This window comes from Rhinolophus sinicus, linkage group LG07, assembly GCF_036562045.2.
Source record: "Rhinolophus sinicus isolate RSC01 linkage group LG07, ASM3656204v1, whole genome shotgun sequence".
Lineage (NCBI taxonomy): Eukaryota > Metazoa > Chordata > Mammalia > Chiroptera > Rhinolophidae > Rhinolophus > Rhinolophus sinicus.
Genome location: NC_133757.1, coordinates 50,847,170 through 50,862,622, shown reverse-complemented (window position 1 = coordinate 50,862,622; position 15,453 = coordinate 50,847,170). Strand labels below are relative to the sequence as shown.

Genomic DNA, 15,453 nt, shown 5'->3' with positions numbered 1-15,453 from the left:
CACCAGAGCATTTTCAGCAGCCTTCTCAAATTAGGGAAGAGTATTCATCTGGTGTACATACATACATCATAGCCCTCAGAATTTTAAAATAACTCTGCTGGCTGTGACTCAGAATTTATATCTATCTTTTGTTGCTCTAGAAGAGAAAAAGAAAAAAAAACCTGCAATGCTGCAAATACAACCGATTCAGCTTCGAGTATCTAGCAAGTGCAATTAACCCCAGTCTATGGGTGCACTACGTGCCTTCCAGAACTCAAGTCGAGGCAGGGGGTTGTCAGAGGAAGAAGGGGTGCAAAAAGACATGCACATAAGGAGCTTTAATTCATGATAAGAAACATAGTCAAGCCTTCTGGAAACACTGCAGAGAGAGAGTCATTTCAACTGAGTAGCCCGGAAAGAGCTTCCCAGAGAAAGTGACATCAACACTGGGCCCGTTTTAGCAAGAGAGGAAGGGTAATTCCAGGTACTGAGAATAGTGCAAACAATAACAACAAAAGGATATGGGGAAAAATGGACTTATCCTTTTTACTTCAATAGGGGTACATTGTTAGGGGAAAAAACGTGAATTATGGCAAGCAAAACAAAAAATTTTAACCTGAAATCCCACCACTCAATCCACCACATTTTAGTATATGCTCTTCCACATAGAGGATAATATGAAATGGGATCATTCTGAACATATTCCCCTACTGTTTTTTGCATAAAATCTTAACAGCATAGTCATCTGTCCATGCCAGCTTAGAATACATATTGGAATGATTAAAAAATACAGGCATACCTGAGTTCAAGGACCAGTACAGGCCTTTCCTTACTTAGAGCTCAAGTCCTTCCTTCGAGCTCCTGCTCCAACTTGATCATTCCTTTCTGTTTTCTTCCAAGATTTCTAAAGGGAGATCCATGCTACTAGCCACCGTATTCAATTTCTCTTTTTTCCACGAGATCAAAAAGGTATGAATATGACTTGTTTAATCTACAACTTCAATAAAATCATTGCTGAAATCTTTTAGATTTGATAAGGATGCTATCGTGTTTCCCCCAAAATAACACCTAACTGGAAAATCAGCCCTCGCATGATTTTTCAGGGTGGCATCCCCTGAACATAAGTCTTTTAGAGCAAAAATTAATATAAAACCGGGTCTTATTTTCAGGGAAACACGGAAGGTCTTCTGTCCAGCGTGCCAAAGAGCTTATCTGCATAACTAAAATACTTAAGAAACTGGAAGAGCAGAAGAAATTACCAAATGGAAAATAGAAACTGTTAAGAGACATTAAAGTCCAACATTTTTCTAAGTAAGAGTTCAAAACGCAGAGAATAAAATAAGGAAAGAGGCAAAAATTCAAAGAGATAATGGCTAAGAATTTTCTAGGACTGATACAAGAAATCAACCTTCAAAACCAGAGAACCCGAAAAAATTCCAAGACAGATAAATAAGGTCTTAAAAGCCCCAGAGAGAAAAGTCATCTACAATCTACAGCAAAATAACAATTAGACCGATGGCTGATCTGAATGGAGAAAGACTGGAGCAATATTTTCAAAGTGCTGGGGAAAAATTACTATCAGCCTAAGTTTATATACCCAATGAAATCATCTTTCAAAAAATAAGTCAATATAAAGATTTTTCAGACCAAAAGAAAATTAGAGTGTGGACCACCCAAAGACCCCACTATGGATACTAGTGAAGGATGGACTTCAGGAAGAAAGGAAATTACCAAGACGGAAGATCTGGTCATGATTTCTCTTACATCGCAAAGAGAATTGGTAAACGTAGATAAATGGGAAAAAACTGTATAAGAACAATTATAGTATCTAATTTATGGGGTAAAAAAAGAATCAAGACCAAAGCAACCATTTTGTTAGACAACCATATGTAACAGGACAATGGAATGAGAAGTATTTTACAATCTTTGTATTACTCAGGATAAGAAAGACTCTAATTAAGTTAAGCCTTTGAAGTTAAATAAGCATGTTAAAAATTTCCAGAAAACCACTGAAAGACTAGAAATAATAGGTATACCTTCCAAACTAGTAGTTATAGTAACCTGACCATCATGTTCAACTCTATTACTCCTATGTTGACAGCACATCTGAAAGAGAGTCTAACCCTCCTTTCAGGCGCGAGATACTAAGCTTATCCAGTATCCTGTATAGGACGTACTGTGTTTCCCCAAAAATAAGACCTAGCTGGACAATCAGCTCTAATGCATCTTTTGGAGCAAAAATTAATATAAGACCTGGTCTTATTTTAATATAATATAGTATAATATAATACAATACCAAGTCATATTAATTTTTGCTCCAAAAGACGCATTAGAGCTGACTGTCTGGCTAGGTCTTATTTTCAGGGAAACAGGGTAGTCATTAAATATTTGTTAAATTAATTTGGCTGTTCCAGAATAAGATGAATTCTAGTTCACAAATGCATCATGTTTCTCAACTCTACCGGAAAGGCTGATTCCATCATATGATTTTAGTGAGTAGCCTGACGACAACCTCAGGGTTTTCTTCCTTATTAGAAAACAGGACAATGAATGCTTGGGATAAAATCCCAAATCCTAAGCCCCAATTCTTGCTTCTAAATTGAAAAAAAATACACTTGTCCCCTCACTATTGCTCCAAATAAACGAGTTATCTAAAATTTAGACCATATGACCCAGCAATCCCTCTCCTGGGTGTCTACCCAAAAAATCTGAAAACATTTATCTGTAAAGATACATGCGCTCCGATGTTCATTGCAGTTTTATTTACGGTGGCCAAGACATGGAAACAACCAAAGTGTCCTTCAATAGATGACTGAATAAAGAAGATGTGGTATATATGCACAATGGAATACTACTCTGCCATAAGAAAAGATAAAATAGTGCCATTTGCGAAACACGGATGGATCTTGAGATTATAATGCTAAACGAAATAAGTCAGACTGAAAGTCGAGAACCATATGATTTCACTGATATGTGGTATATAAAACTGAAAACAACAAAAGAACAAGACAAACAAATGAAGAAACAAAAACTCATAGACACAGACAATAGTTTAGTGGTTACCAGAGAGTGGGGGGTGGGGGTAGATGAGGGTAAAGGAAAACATATATTGTGATGGAAGGAAAACTGAACACACACAGTGATATATAGATGATGAACACACAATGTGATACATAGATGATGTAATACAGAATTGTACACCTGAAACCTACGTAACTTTACTAACAATTGTCACCCCAATAAACTTTAATTTAAAAAAATGTCTTAGATGTTTCATTTTAATCATGGGAAACTGGCAATCAAAGGCTCAGGCACCTAAACTGTGAGTGGTATTTTCCCCACAGTTGGTAAAACTGTGTATTCCACAACATATGGAATTTTACTGAAAGCTTTCACTGGCACTTTGCCTTGTTGAATAAAAGTTAGAAGTTATGCTTAGACATTTTTTAAAAAGTCAACACTGCCTTTTCATTAGACATTTAAAACATGACTTAAAAATCATGGAAAAATATGTTAATATGTCTAACACTTGCTGAGCTCTTAACTATGTGTCAGGCATAGTTCTAAGCATTTTTATGAACTCATTAATCCTCACAATAATACACTATGAGTCAGTTACTATGATTAGCTTTGTTTTACAGAGGAGGACCATGAGAAATAGAGATTAAATAATTTCCTCAATGTTAAAGCCTCGCAGGTGTTAAATAATGGTGGGATTTCAACCCAAAGGAGTTTAGCTCTGGAGCCTTTATTCTTAACCATCATGCTACTGCCTCCCAAGAGTCTTGGCATGTTTGTAGACCCAGTTACCTTGTATCCATATCTAAAGTCCGACTTTAGTATTTGATAACTCATACTGGATACATTTTGCCAAAGTTGACAATTCTGTTGATCTGCAAAGGATCCAAACCAATAGAGAATTCCAAATCCATGTTATATTTTGATTTATGCTTACACACTCTGCATAATGCTATATTGGGCAGGTTTATCCCCTTCTGCACCCCAGGACTCTGTGCCTAGAATTTATTCATTCAGGAAACACGAATTGGATGGTCCTACTACAGCCAATTCCTGGGCTAACCAATGATTTACCGTCACTTTCTTAATTGGCAGTTAAATTTCACCAAGATTTACCCACAGCATGATATATATTTTTCCAAAGAAGCATAAATCAGTTTTCAGTAGGAAAGCAGCAAATGGTCTTCCCATTTGTTCATTCAACAAATATTCCTCAAGATCCTACTGTGTGCCAAGCACTATGATGGGTGCTAAAAATTCAGGAGCAAACACAGCAGGGTCAATATTTGCCCCTGGGGCTCTAGTGAGAAGAAAGATGTTTAACAAGTAATAATCACACAAATAATTACTAACAGTAAGGAATATAGAAATGATATGCTACAAGGACCTCTCCTAGTTTTGGAGGTAAGAGTTAAGGAAGGTGGCCAGCCCAGTGGCTCAGGCGGTTGAAGCTCCATGCTCCTAACTCCGAAGGCTGCCGGTTCGATTCCCACATGGGCCAGTGGGCTCTCAACCACAAGGTTGCCAGTTTGATTCCTCGACTCCCGCAAGGGATGGTGAGCTGTGCCCCCTGCAACTAGCAATGGCAACTGGACCTGCACCCTCCATAACTAAGATTGAAAGGACAACAACTTGACTTGGAAAAAAGTCCTGGAAGTGCACACTGTTCCCCAATAAAGTCCTGTTCCCCTTCCCCAATAAAATCTTTAAAAAAAAAGAGTTAAGGAAGGTGTCTCTAGAAAATTGACATTTAATATGCAAGTCGAGGATTAGTAGAAATGACCCAAGTAAAGAAGCACAGGAGACGAGTTCAGGCAGAGGGAACAGCACACGCGTGTGTGAAGGCCCACAAGAACTGCATTGGGAGGAAATGGAAACCCACTGTGCCTGGAGTGCCACAAGAAAAAGGCAGCTGAGGCCAATGTTCAAAGGTCTTTTCTAACTATGGGGCCCACCACCTGCTCACCCTGCTGCTGACCCACTCACATTTTCTCCATGACTCCAAGGAACAAAAACTGTATGCACAGTACGAGCACCCAACCTTTTAAATGAGTAATTTAAATTCGGCAATAATTTCATTATTGGAAAGGATGTAGATAAATCGTTATAAGATTGTAAATTTCATTTGTATTTTAACAACTTGAGGCCAGAGACCATTTCTTCTATATCCCACTATAATTCAGAACACCTAGTAAGGTGCACAGCTAGAATCTAATACCTAATTTTGCTATTTGGAGAGAAGAGATGTAAGATAAGGATTTAAGTGTTACTTGCCTAGATATTTTCCTATATAAGACTTACCAGCCCATTCATGTGTCCTTATCTACTTTAACCGTGTAAATAAAAACATGTTGTCCACTTTACAGATAAAAGATGAGCCAGTTCTCCAGAGATGGGGGTGGGGATGGAGAGAAGGCTGGAAATACAGAGAAGCTAGATAATACAGGTCCCTCAATTCTCAACTCTAAGAACAAATGTACCATTTTTCTTTCTTCACCGAAAGCTTACTTTTGGGAGTAAGTTAAGCTTATTTCAAAGCAGGAAAGACTTGGACTTGGATTGTGGCCAGCTGCGATGAAATTCAGCCACAGTCCCCTTAAAGCTCATTTGACTGGAAATCTTATCAGTGGGAAATTCTCTAAGGGCCAAAGACTATTTTCTGCAACTTAACAACATTTATAAAACATTCTTAGTTCTAAGATTCATTACCCAGCATCCTCTATACACACACACACACACATCCCACAGTCACACCAATCCAATGACCTGACTTCCGACAGTGACAGAATTTTCTGAAATCTAAAATTCCCAATATGTAACCAACACAATACCATTTATGAAGCTTTGTTTCTCTTTGTGATTACTTGGGCATTTGTATATAGTAACATTTCAGGGCAAGAAAAGAGAACCACCATGCCTTCCAATGGCGACAAGGTTAGTGAGCTACCCTCCTCATGAAATAGCCTAGAACGACCAGCTGGTAAAGTTAAGTACCAAAACACAATGCCCCTATGGAAGGAAGGAATACCATGAGCAAGGGACTGGGATAAACACGGCACCAGGAATCTCAAGAAGACTATCACCCAGTCCTTGCCCTCCAGAAACCAAGTCTTCAAGGGAGACACCCTAGGGGAGTAGGGAGGGAGGGGAAAGAAAAACCCACAGTCAGATCAATCATCCCAAAACTTATGACCCAGCATACAAAAAACATAAAAACTACAAAGCTTTTACCAAGGGATTGGAAAGAAGGCAATGAATCCTCAACTTCTATGTCTAATTATCTAAGTCTCCTTTTATCCATTATTCTATCATACTCGATCCCTTTGTCTGCACATAATGCACACAGTTAAATAGATTTAATCAACTTAAGCCCCCATATCTTTAATAAGTATGTTGAGATTAGAAGTTCTTTCAGGACCTAGCCCGTTATTTTGAGTGATTTCATTCCACACTTACTGAAACGGCAGTTGGCTAAGCAGAGCATGGTTCCCTAAACAGCACACGACAGGGAAAGTCTTGGGACATTGTAACAGACTGGGTTTCCTCACTTGCCTTTGCAATTCTTGAGCAGGAACGTGAATTAAAGGCTTTGGGGGTGTTTTTTTAACGGTGAAAAAGAGCTGGCGCATATGTATAAAGTTAAGTTTGTTTTTATATCCAAGGAAACACAAGCTGGTTTGGAGTACAGAAAAAAGACAAAGAGAGTAAAAGACAAATCAAGTTCAAACAGACTGAAAAAGACTGAGAAAATGAGAAACACTGAGATTGTAACTAAAGACTTTCTAAATTATAACATTTAAAATGCAGTACTTTTTAACAAAACTTTGTTCTTTCTAAAAGACTATGAAGGCTTAGCATGACAAAAACTGATTACTATTATAATAGTATACTGTTCAAGAAAAGACTGATTATGAAGGATAAAACATTTTAGCTATGACGATATAAATACAAATGAACAAAAGTTCCCTACTTATAGACGAGTATATTCATCACAGCTTCCTTCCATAATAAACTTCTGTAAATTGTTAAGGAGAAACAGGTAAGACAGACTTCCAGTCTGTAACCATCCCCAATGGGAACAAGTACTAAACTAGCTGATAAAACAGAGAAGCAGGCCTTTAGATTCAAAAGTTATGTTATCTGAACTTAACTATGTGGCCCAATACACCCAAACACATACTGAAAGAATTCTACCGGTCTCGTGCACGGGGGGGAAAAGATAGATGAAAGCCTCCAACGGGAAGCCCTTTCACCAACATATCAACTTCTTCTCTGGGTGTTTCAGAGTCTTATTGCAGATTTGAATTTTACTCCTTAAAGCTCACTCTGAAGTATGTATACGACATAGCACTGGAGGCTTTAAAAAAGCCTGAAATTTATGTTTTCTTCTTCTAGTCCTATCTACATATAGGGAAGATTTAAGGGCAGACCTTCCTGAAAGCAACATGAACTGATAGAATGACCCTTTTTCAGCAAGAGTCGTGAGCACAGAGCATTATTCTAGAGAGAAACGTGGCTGTATGTGATACCAGCTAATCTCTGACATTTGCTCATTAAGGACTGCTACTTTTTTTTTGATACTGTTCTAATGCAGCTTTATTAAAAAATATACCCCACCATCATGACCATGACATAATGGGAAGCTGGGCCCAGATCAACCAGAAAGCAAAAACGAAGCAGATCGACTGTATGATATCTTTGTCTCCTGCCATGTGGTTCAAGAAAACGAAGACCTTTTAATGGGGAATTCATGACTCAGGGGCAGCAGGGCTCCAAATAAATATATCTACACCTGGTCTAAATGGTTACATTTTAAAAAGATGCTTCCAATTTTAAAAAAATGCAAAATCACAATGCCACTTTCAGATAGGAGGCAACATATTCTCAAGTTATGAATTTAGCAAGTGGCCTGCATAGTTGAAATGACACTGAAACAGAGAACCACAACCCAAAATAGCCTGAACACTTTTGTTATCTCAAACAATGGGCAGTTAGCCATTCATTCCTCCCTCTTAGTATATATTCTACTTGTTTCAGACAAAGCCCATTACAAATTTGATGAGACTGTTCAAATTCAGCTATACCAGATGTTTGAAGGCTGGGATAGAAAACATTCCTTGCACAAAAATTCCTACTACAAGATTTTATACCTAAAAAATGAATGCTACGCAATTCTTCATTTACTAAAAGTTACATTGCACACCTATGATCAGCGTGACACTAAAAATCAAGGGGTACACACAACAGACATGGTCCCTGCCACTGAGGAACCTACAATCTAGTGGAAAAGACACACACTGACCAAGTACGATGAATGTCACAAGAGAATATATACATGCTATGCGGGAGTGTATACGGTGAATAACGAAGACATTCCCACCCTACCCCCTTCCTAAGTGTGCAGTAAAAAACCAGGAAGTTGTCAGAAGGCTTTTAAAATAATGACCCTCTCAGGTGTGACACATATAAAACATAAGCATTTTAGACATAGATAAATGACCAGCAATTAAATAAGTATGTAAAATGACTACTTCTTAAACAAATACACAAGAAATATTAAAATCCAAATAGGTCTCATCCCCATAAAAGTATCTGCCTTAATGCTGCCCTTACTCCTGGACTGTACAGAAGGAGCCAACTTAAGATACTGTGGTTGATATCGTAGGACTTCTGCTCTTTTATTTTGTCACTCGGCGTTATACCAGTGCTATTTATAAAACAGCTTTAGAAAAGATCAATGATTCCACTGTGTAGATATATATTTAAATTTGGGCTCCATTAAGATTATCAACATAGTTGTCAAAACATAAAAACTCCAAAACTCTTCTGTTCTCTCCATCACATGAGTAGATGTTACATGTCACTGGAACAAAGTTCCCATCTGTACATGTGTCCCATTCTTATCTCTTTTGATCTCCAAGTTTTTCGAATGAAACTTCATGATTCCCCCAAGAATCCACAAACCTACTTTAAATACTGTGTAACTACAAAACTCCTACAAACCTATTTTAAATACTATTTAGTTCTAATAGACGTCAAGCGAAGCAGCCATATATACTATAAAAAGTCTTGATCTGTTTTGCTGGCATAAATACTTTTGTGCTGATCTGTAGCTACTCTTAAAAAAAATAAAAAATATAATGAAAGAAATGCTGTGAAACTGAGTGTCACTGAAACAGAACCCTACCTTTACATCATCGCTTTCATAGAGGCTACTTCACGCAGACCATGTGAAAGCCAGGCTTTCAACAGATAATCTTGTCAGGCCTAGGATACATGGAAACTCTATGACTAACAGCATGCTTGCTGCTTCTGATCTAGATGGAACAATTCCACTGATATTTAACAGCTTTGCTCTAAGTAGATGTACAACGGCAGAGTGAAAAATGCAGAAGATCCACAGTAAGAGAAACAGTGTGTGAGTTCAAGTTCCATCAGTAACCAGCTGTGCCACTGTGGGCAAGGTACTTAATTTCTACAGTATCTTCACCTGTAAAACTAGGACCATAGCAATACCTACCTAAAAAGATTGCTATAACAGAGTATTTTATAAACGAAAAAGGATTATACAAATGTTATTATTTACTTATTGTATTGATTTTCCCCCTTAATATAGGAATTATATGTTCATTTTAAAAACTGGAACATACAGAAAAGTATTAAGGAAAAAATCACCCACAGTCTTTATCACCCAAACATTGTTATTTATTTTAACTGAAATAAATCTAACATCAACCAAAAGAAATGAAAGCAAAAGTCCTTTCAGATGTTAATACTGATCATTTGTGAATGACAAAATTAATTGCTGATCTCTTTTTCAGAGCAGAACATTCTTTTCTATCAGTGGAAAGGAAAGACAATGCTGCTATTTGTCCCAGAGCTGATCCCAACAGGGTATGATATATGGGTGAGGCTCTTAACAGTCAAGGCCATGAAAACTCGCAAAATAAATATTTCATGAACCCAAGAAGTAGTTTCAACACATGCCCTCAGATGCAATGGGGAAAGCAAGTGTCTGAAGCCCCATTAACAAAACTGGCACCACTGTATGGTCACAAAGATACAGATTTCTATGGGCCCCTTCAATGGAAAAAAGAAAAATGTCTGTATCATGCTTCAAGACAGGCAGTCTAAGACTTCTGACTTTTTCACACTGCTTACTGAATCCCATCCTTGGAATTTCTCATACCGCTCCTGTTTCTTCTTTCCCACTCTTCTTTCTCCTCATCCCCCCACTCCCCACCACCACTCCTTGTGTTATTACTGCATTAGAATCATTCTCTGTGGTTAAAATGGCCTTAGTCTGTGTAATGGAATATTATTCAGCACCAAAAAGGAATGAAGATCTGATACATACTACAGCACAGATGCACCTTGGAAACACTATGCTAAGAGAAAGGAGTCAGATGCAAAGGCCACATATTTTCTGATTCCATTTATTTGAAATACCCAGAATAAGCAAATCCACAGAGACAGAAAGTAGACTGGTGCTTGTCCAGGGCAGGGGAGGTGGGGATGGGAGAGAATGAGTGACTGCTAATAGAAGGTATGAGATTTCTTTTTAAGGGGCAAAATGTCCTAAAATTAGACTGTAGTGATATTGCACCACTCTGTCAATATACTAAAAAACACTAAATTATACACTCTAAATGGGTGAATTATATGTTACGTGAATTACATCTCAACAAAGCTGTTTTTAAAAATTGATCTTGTTCAGGAACCTGAGTTGAAAAAAGGACACGTAAACAAACGTTCCCATATTCCCCCCGACCGAAGTGTGGAGTAAAACTGATGACTCCACTGTGATATGTGTAAATAAAGTAAGCAGACTACTTTTGTTTAACAGATATAAATGAAATTACAAATCCAAATGAACCTTGCCCCCCAAAAAAGTAGTTAACCTTTAATCACATCCTAAATCAAAACTTGGTCCTCAGAGTCTCAATAATTCTGTGCCTTTGTTAGGGTATTTCTTCCCACTTGTAACAACTTTCTTACCACATCTTTAACTGTTCAAATCCCAACTGATTTTAAGATCAGTTCAAATGTTACATTCTCCATGAAGCCTTCCCCACGCTCTCATGAAAAGTAATTTCACCTTCCTCTGAACTCCCATGGTATTTCACTTCCTCAGGGCTACTTTGAACTTTCAATCCAGTATTATACTTAGTCTGTCCAGTTTTGACATTAAATGGGGGTCTCCATAAATACCTATTTGGTAAGTAGATAATGATTATTTAACAATTGAGAATTTCATCTTCACCTAATTTTTAATTTTGGAACTATCCAAAAGTCATTTAGACACAAGAATGGTCCATGAAGTAGTAAGGCTAAGGAATGCCCACCTCGGATAACATTTTCTTAACCAAAATAAAACAAGACTGATTTGACATACGTATGTACGTAAATAACATGTAAAAAATTCCCAAACATAAGCACTAGAATAACAATACAACCTCCCAAGGTAACCGAAAAAAATAACCTGAATTATATAAGTTCCAGGATATTTGTTAAAAAATCAGTTCTATTATTTTATAGTAACACCACATGTTTTTTTCCCTGAGAGTTCTATTATCAAGTTCTACTAATTCTGCTACTATATTTTTAATACAGTTTTAATTCCTTCTCTATTTTTCCCGCCATACCCAAAGTCCAGGCCCTCATTTTCTTCCTGACCAACCAATTTAAAAAGTCTCCTAATTCATCTCCCTTCCCACAGTTCCTTCTTTCCTTCAACAATATTTATGGAGCCATCCTGTGTGCCAATGTTAAGCGCAGGAACAGAGGAGCACATAAAGAAATATCAAACAAGGCCCTTTCTCCAGAAACAATCTAGTTGGGAACTTGACACATGTACACGATTCATCACAACACTCAGCAGCATACAGATAAGGCCAACTGACGCTGAGAACTCCAAGCAATGGGGAGGTCCTCTGGCCTCCCCAGGACACAATCTATACAGTTTCCCTCACGTACTATCTATCCTCACGCTCTCCCTCCCACTCTTTGGTCATCTTACTGGATAAGGTCTCTTTTTGTTAAACTGCCCATATATCATGCACTGACTCATCTCCAAGTTCTCTCCAATTTGCCTTCTGAGCTATTCAAGACAATCTACTTGTAACCTGGAAGTGACTTATTCACAAGTACCTTTGTTCATGATTGACTATCACCATAATTCTCCCTACGTTCTTATTCTTATCTACTACCAATCTCAAGTCCCTTCTTTTTTTTTTTTTAACTTTTATTCGTTAAGTGTGTTTTTCCAGGACCCATCAGCTCCAAGTCAAGTACCCTTTTCCCCCAATATAAGACCTAGCCGGATAATCAGCTCTAATGCGTCTTTTAGAGCAAAAATTAATAGAAGACCCAGTCTTATATTATATTATAGAAGACCCGATCTTATATTATAGTAAAATAAGACCGGATCTTCTATTAATTTTTGCTCCAAAAGATGCATTAGAGCTGATTGTCCGGCTAGGTCTTATTTTCGTGGAAACATGGTAGTTCTTTCCACCTAGTTGTGGAGGGCGCAGTTCACTGGCCCATTTGGGGAACAAACTGGCAACCTTGTTGCTAAGAGCACTGTGCTCTAACCAACTGAGCTAACCTGCAGGCTCTCAAGTCCCTTCTTTTGTATGTCTTAGAAAGTATGTAACTATATGTAATCTGTTTCAGTTTATGATTGGCCTTAATTTCTTTTGTATTTGTCTCATGGTATCTATTACACTGTTTCCTAACTAAGGGTGTATATTACAACGGCCTATGGAGCTTCTTAAAAATATTAATACAAAGGTCTTTACCGAATCCCCTGGAATGCTCCTCAGTAAGTCTGGGGTGAGAGCCGGACATCTTTATTTCTAAAAAGCCCCACTGGTGATTCTGATGCACATGCCAACCTGAGAACCACTAATTACAATGGTCCCTATACAGCAGACATTCAATTCTTATTAATTCATGCACTAAAGCTCATAAATAACTTTTCTCTAAATAGCCTAACCAGATAGCAACCCCCAGACTGCACCAGCTCAGGTCCAAGTGCAACATATGGTTTTGAGATTTCATTTCCTGAAGTACTCCTTGGAGGGACACTATTACCTTGTCTCTTTACATTGTTTCTTATTTGTTGAAAAATGGAGGCCTGGAATGCAGCCATGTTAGACAACACTACATAAGAATGTACTCTGGAGTCTTTGACGAAAATTAGTTATAAAAAGAACAATAACAATGTAGAACCAGGAGTTCTGAATGAACACAGTATTCTTACTGAATAGATTCTTACTAAATCTAAGTCTAAACAGGAGGCAGATCAGAAATGTGGTCAATAGTGTCTCCCCATCTTCCTAGTTACCAGTCTTTTGAACTGCCTGACCCAGTGGAGCAGGCCCTGAAGACTGAAGAAGACTTTCAGGGGCTGCAGTGCCTCGGTGCATTAAAGTGCTCTAATCAGATAAATTAACCCAAGCCCCACCCAGACCCACAGTAGCCTCCCAACTACCCTGACACACTATTTACACAGCTCAGGGAGGGAGCTGTATGAACTTCTCCCAAAGTTTTTCCTCACAAGCAGCAGCAAGTCTGAGTCACCAACCCAGGGTGGGAAAGAAAAGTATGGTATTAGCCACAGGAGTGTTAGGAGACTGGTCACAGCATCTCTTTTTCCATTTCAGAATTGGGCTCCGTCTCAGTTATTAGTCACAGCTGTGGGCTACAGGGGTCTGCAGAGCAACTCAGCCACCCAGGAAAGTTGTGGATTGGGGAGGAGATTCCCCCCCCCCCCTTCTCTCCGGCAGGGGCCGCAGGTCCTAAATTCCACAGGCCTCTCCCTGCAGCTCCATCTTGCTTCCTGCCAGGAGGAGGGGCGAGAACACTGCCGTGTCGTCCCCCCCCCCCCCCCACACCAGAAGTCTGGAAAGGCCCCAGTGGGAGGAAGCCGTTTGACAGCAGGTAAAGTCAGGTGGGAATCTCCACAGGAGGGGGAAAAAAATGAAAGGTAGCAGGGTTAAGCGAAAGGGGAAAAGGGATTCGATCATAAATTACTACATAAAGAAATTATCCGGTATGTGCGTGCCAGAGGTGTGAGCAGAAGTAGACTGCCCAGGAAGGGAGGAGGAGACAGAGACAAGTGGACAAAAGGGCAGGACACGGGGAGCGCTGAGGAGGGCTGGTGGGTAAGGCAGGTCTCAGAGTGAGGGGCAGAGTATTAGAAAGGAGAACAACGTGGCTCAAATAAGAATCCCTGCAAGGAAAAGCAGGGAATCCCTACGGGAGCCCGTCAGCCCAGAGGCCAGACTGGGGAGGCCTAAAAAGGAGCTGAGAGTAAGGAGCTGTCAACGTGAGAGGCGACAACCTGCTGAGGGAAAGAAGCCATCAGATATCCAAACAACTATCATTTATTAAGCACTTACTATGGGTCATACGCTGTGCCGGGCACTTTATAAATACCACCTCGCTAAATCTTCACAACAAACCCACAAGGCAGGCATTATTATGATTGACCCCGTTTTACAGATGAGGAAACTGAGGCCCAGTGAGGCTGGGGGCATGCTCAAGGTCACAGCGCAGGGGAACCTGGATTCGAACCCTGGCCGTCTGGCTCCAGAACCCACGCGCAAAGCCACATGCAGCTAGCGGGCAAAGGTGAGCCGCGAGGCGGACCAGGACCACGGTCCTGCCCCTGGTCCCGCTCCCCACCCCAGGCCCAGGGAGCTCACCCGGACGAGGTTGCTGACGGCCGCCTGCACCGCGGCCACAGGCGCGGTGAGGTCAGGGATGGCTTTGCCGTCCACCTCGCCTTCCTCGTGCATAATCACCAGGTGCGAGATCTGCTGCGCCACCGGCTCCAGGATGCTCTCGATCGTACGCGTATGAAACACCGGCATCGCGGCGGCGAGCGGGGCGGCGAACCGCGGGTTACAGAGAACTGGGAACGGCGGGGTTGAAAACCCACTGGCGGACGAACTCCGAGCGGCGACTACGGATCCTGGGCTTCCCTCGGCGTAACCAGCCTTGCGGGGCGCCCCGCCCCCTCGCGTCGCCGCACCCAATGGCAGCGAGGCTCAGATCCGGGCCGCCACTCCTATTGATCCTGCTTAGAGATGCTCCGCCCCCGCCCCTGCGCCGCCAAGACCCCGCCCAGCCCCGCCTCCATTCCCAAGGGAGGGGCCTGGGATTGGGGCTGCGCCGCCGGGATTGCGACCGGATTCCCGAGCCCGAACGCCGGGCGCTCCTTATAAGGGCATGGTGGGAACGGAGCGTGCGGCTGGAGTCGGTGGCCCCGCCCCCCGGGGCCACCTTCTTCCTCGGCTCCGCAGAGCTCCTCCCCTCTGCAGAATCACCTCAGCAGGGCGGGGTCTCACCTCCGGCGACGCTTGGAATCTGGCGAGACCCAGCGTAGATCTCCCTGTACCCTCCCCAAATTTTCTCTTCACGCGACGTCATCAAAATACTCTTCCC

The 15,453-nt window shown here is 40.7% G+C and overlaps 1 protein-coding gene across 2 annotated transcripts in view; it reads right to left on the bottom strand.

Annotated features, from left to right (window-relative positions):
* Positions 1-15,010, bottom strand: part of VCL (vinculin) — a 94,797-nt gene extending 79,787 nt beyond the window's left edge. The window contains exon 1 of one of the 2 annotated variants that reach the window (XM_019745883.2): positions 14,712-15,010. In XM_019745883.2, the coding sequence (XP_019601442.1) occupies positions 14,712-14,879 (168 nt within the window). In that variant the 5' untranslated portion in view covers positions 14,880-15,010. The remainder of the gene's footprint in view (positions 1-14,711) is intronic. The other variant, XM_019745885.2, reaches the window with a different exon arrangement.
* Between the last annotated feature and the right edge of the window lie 443 nt (positions 15,011-15,453).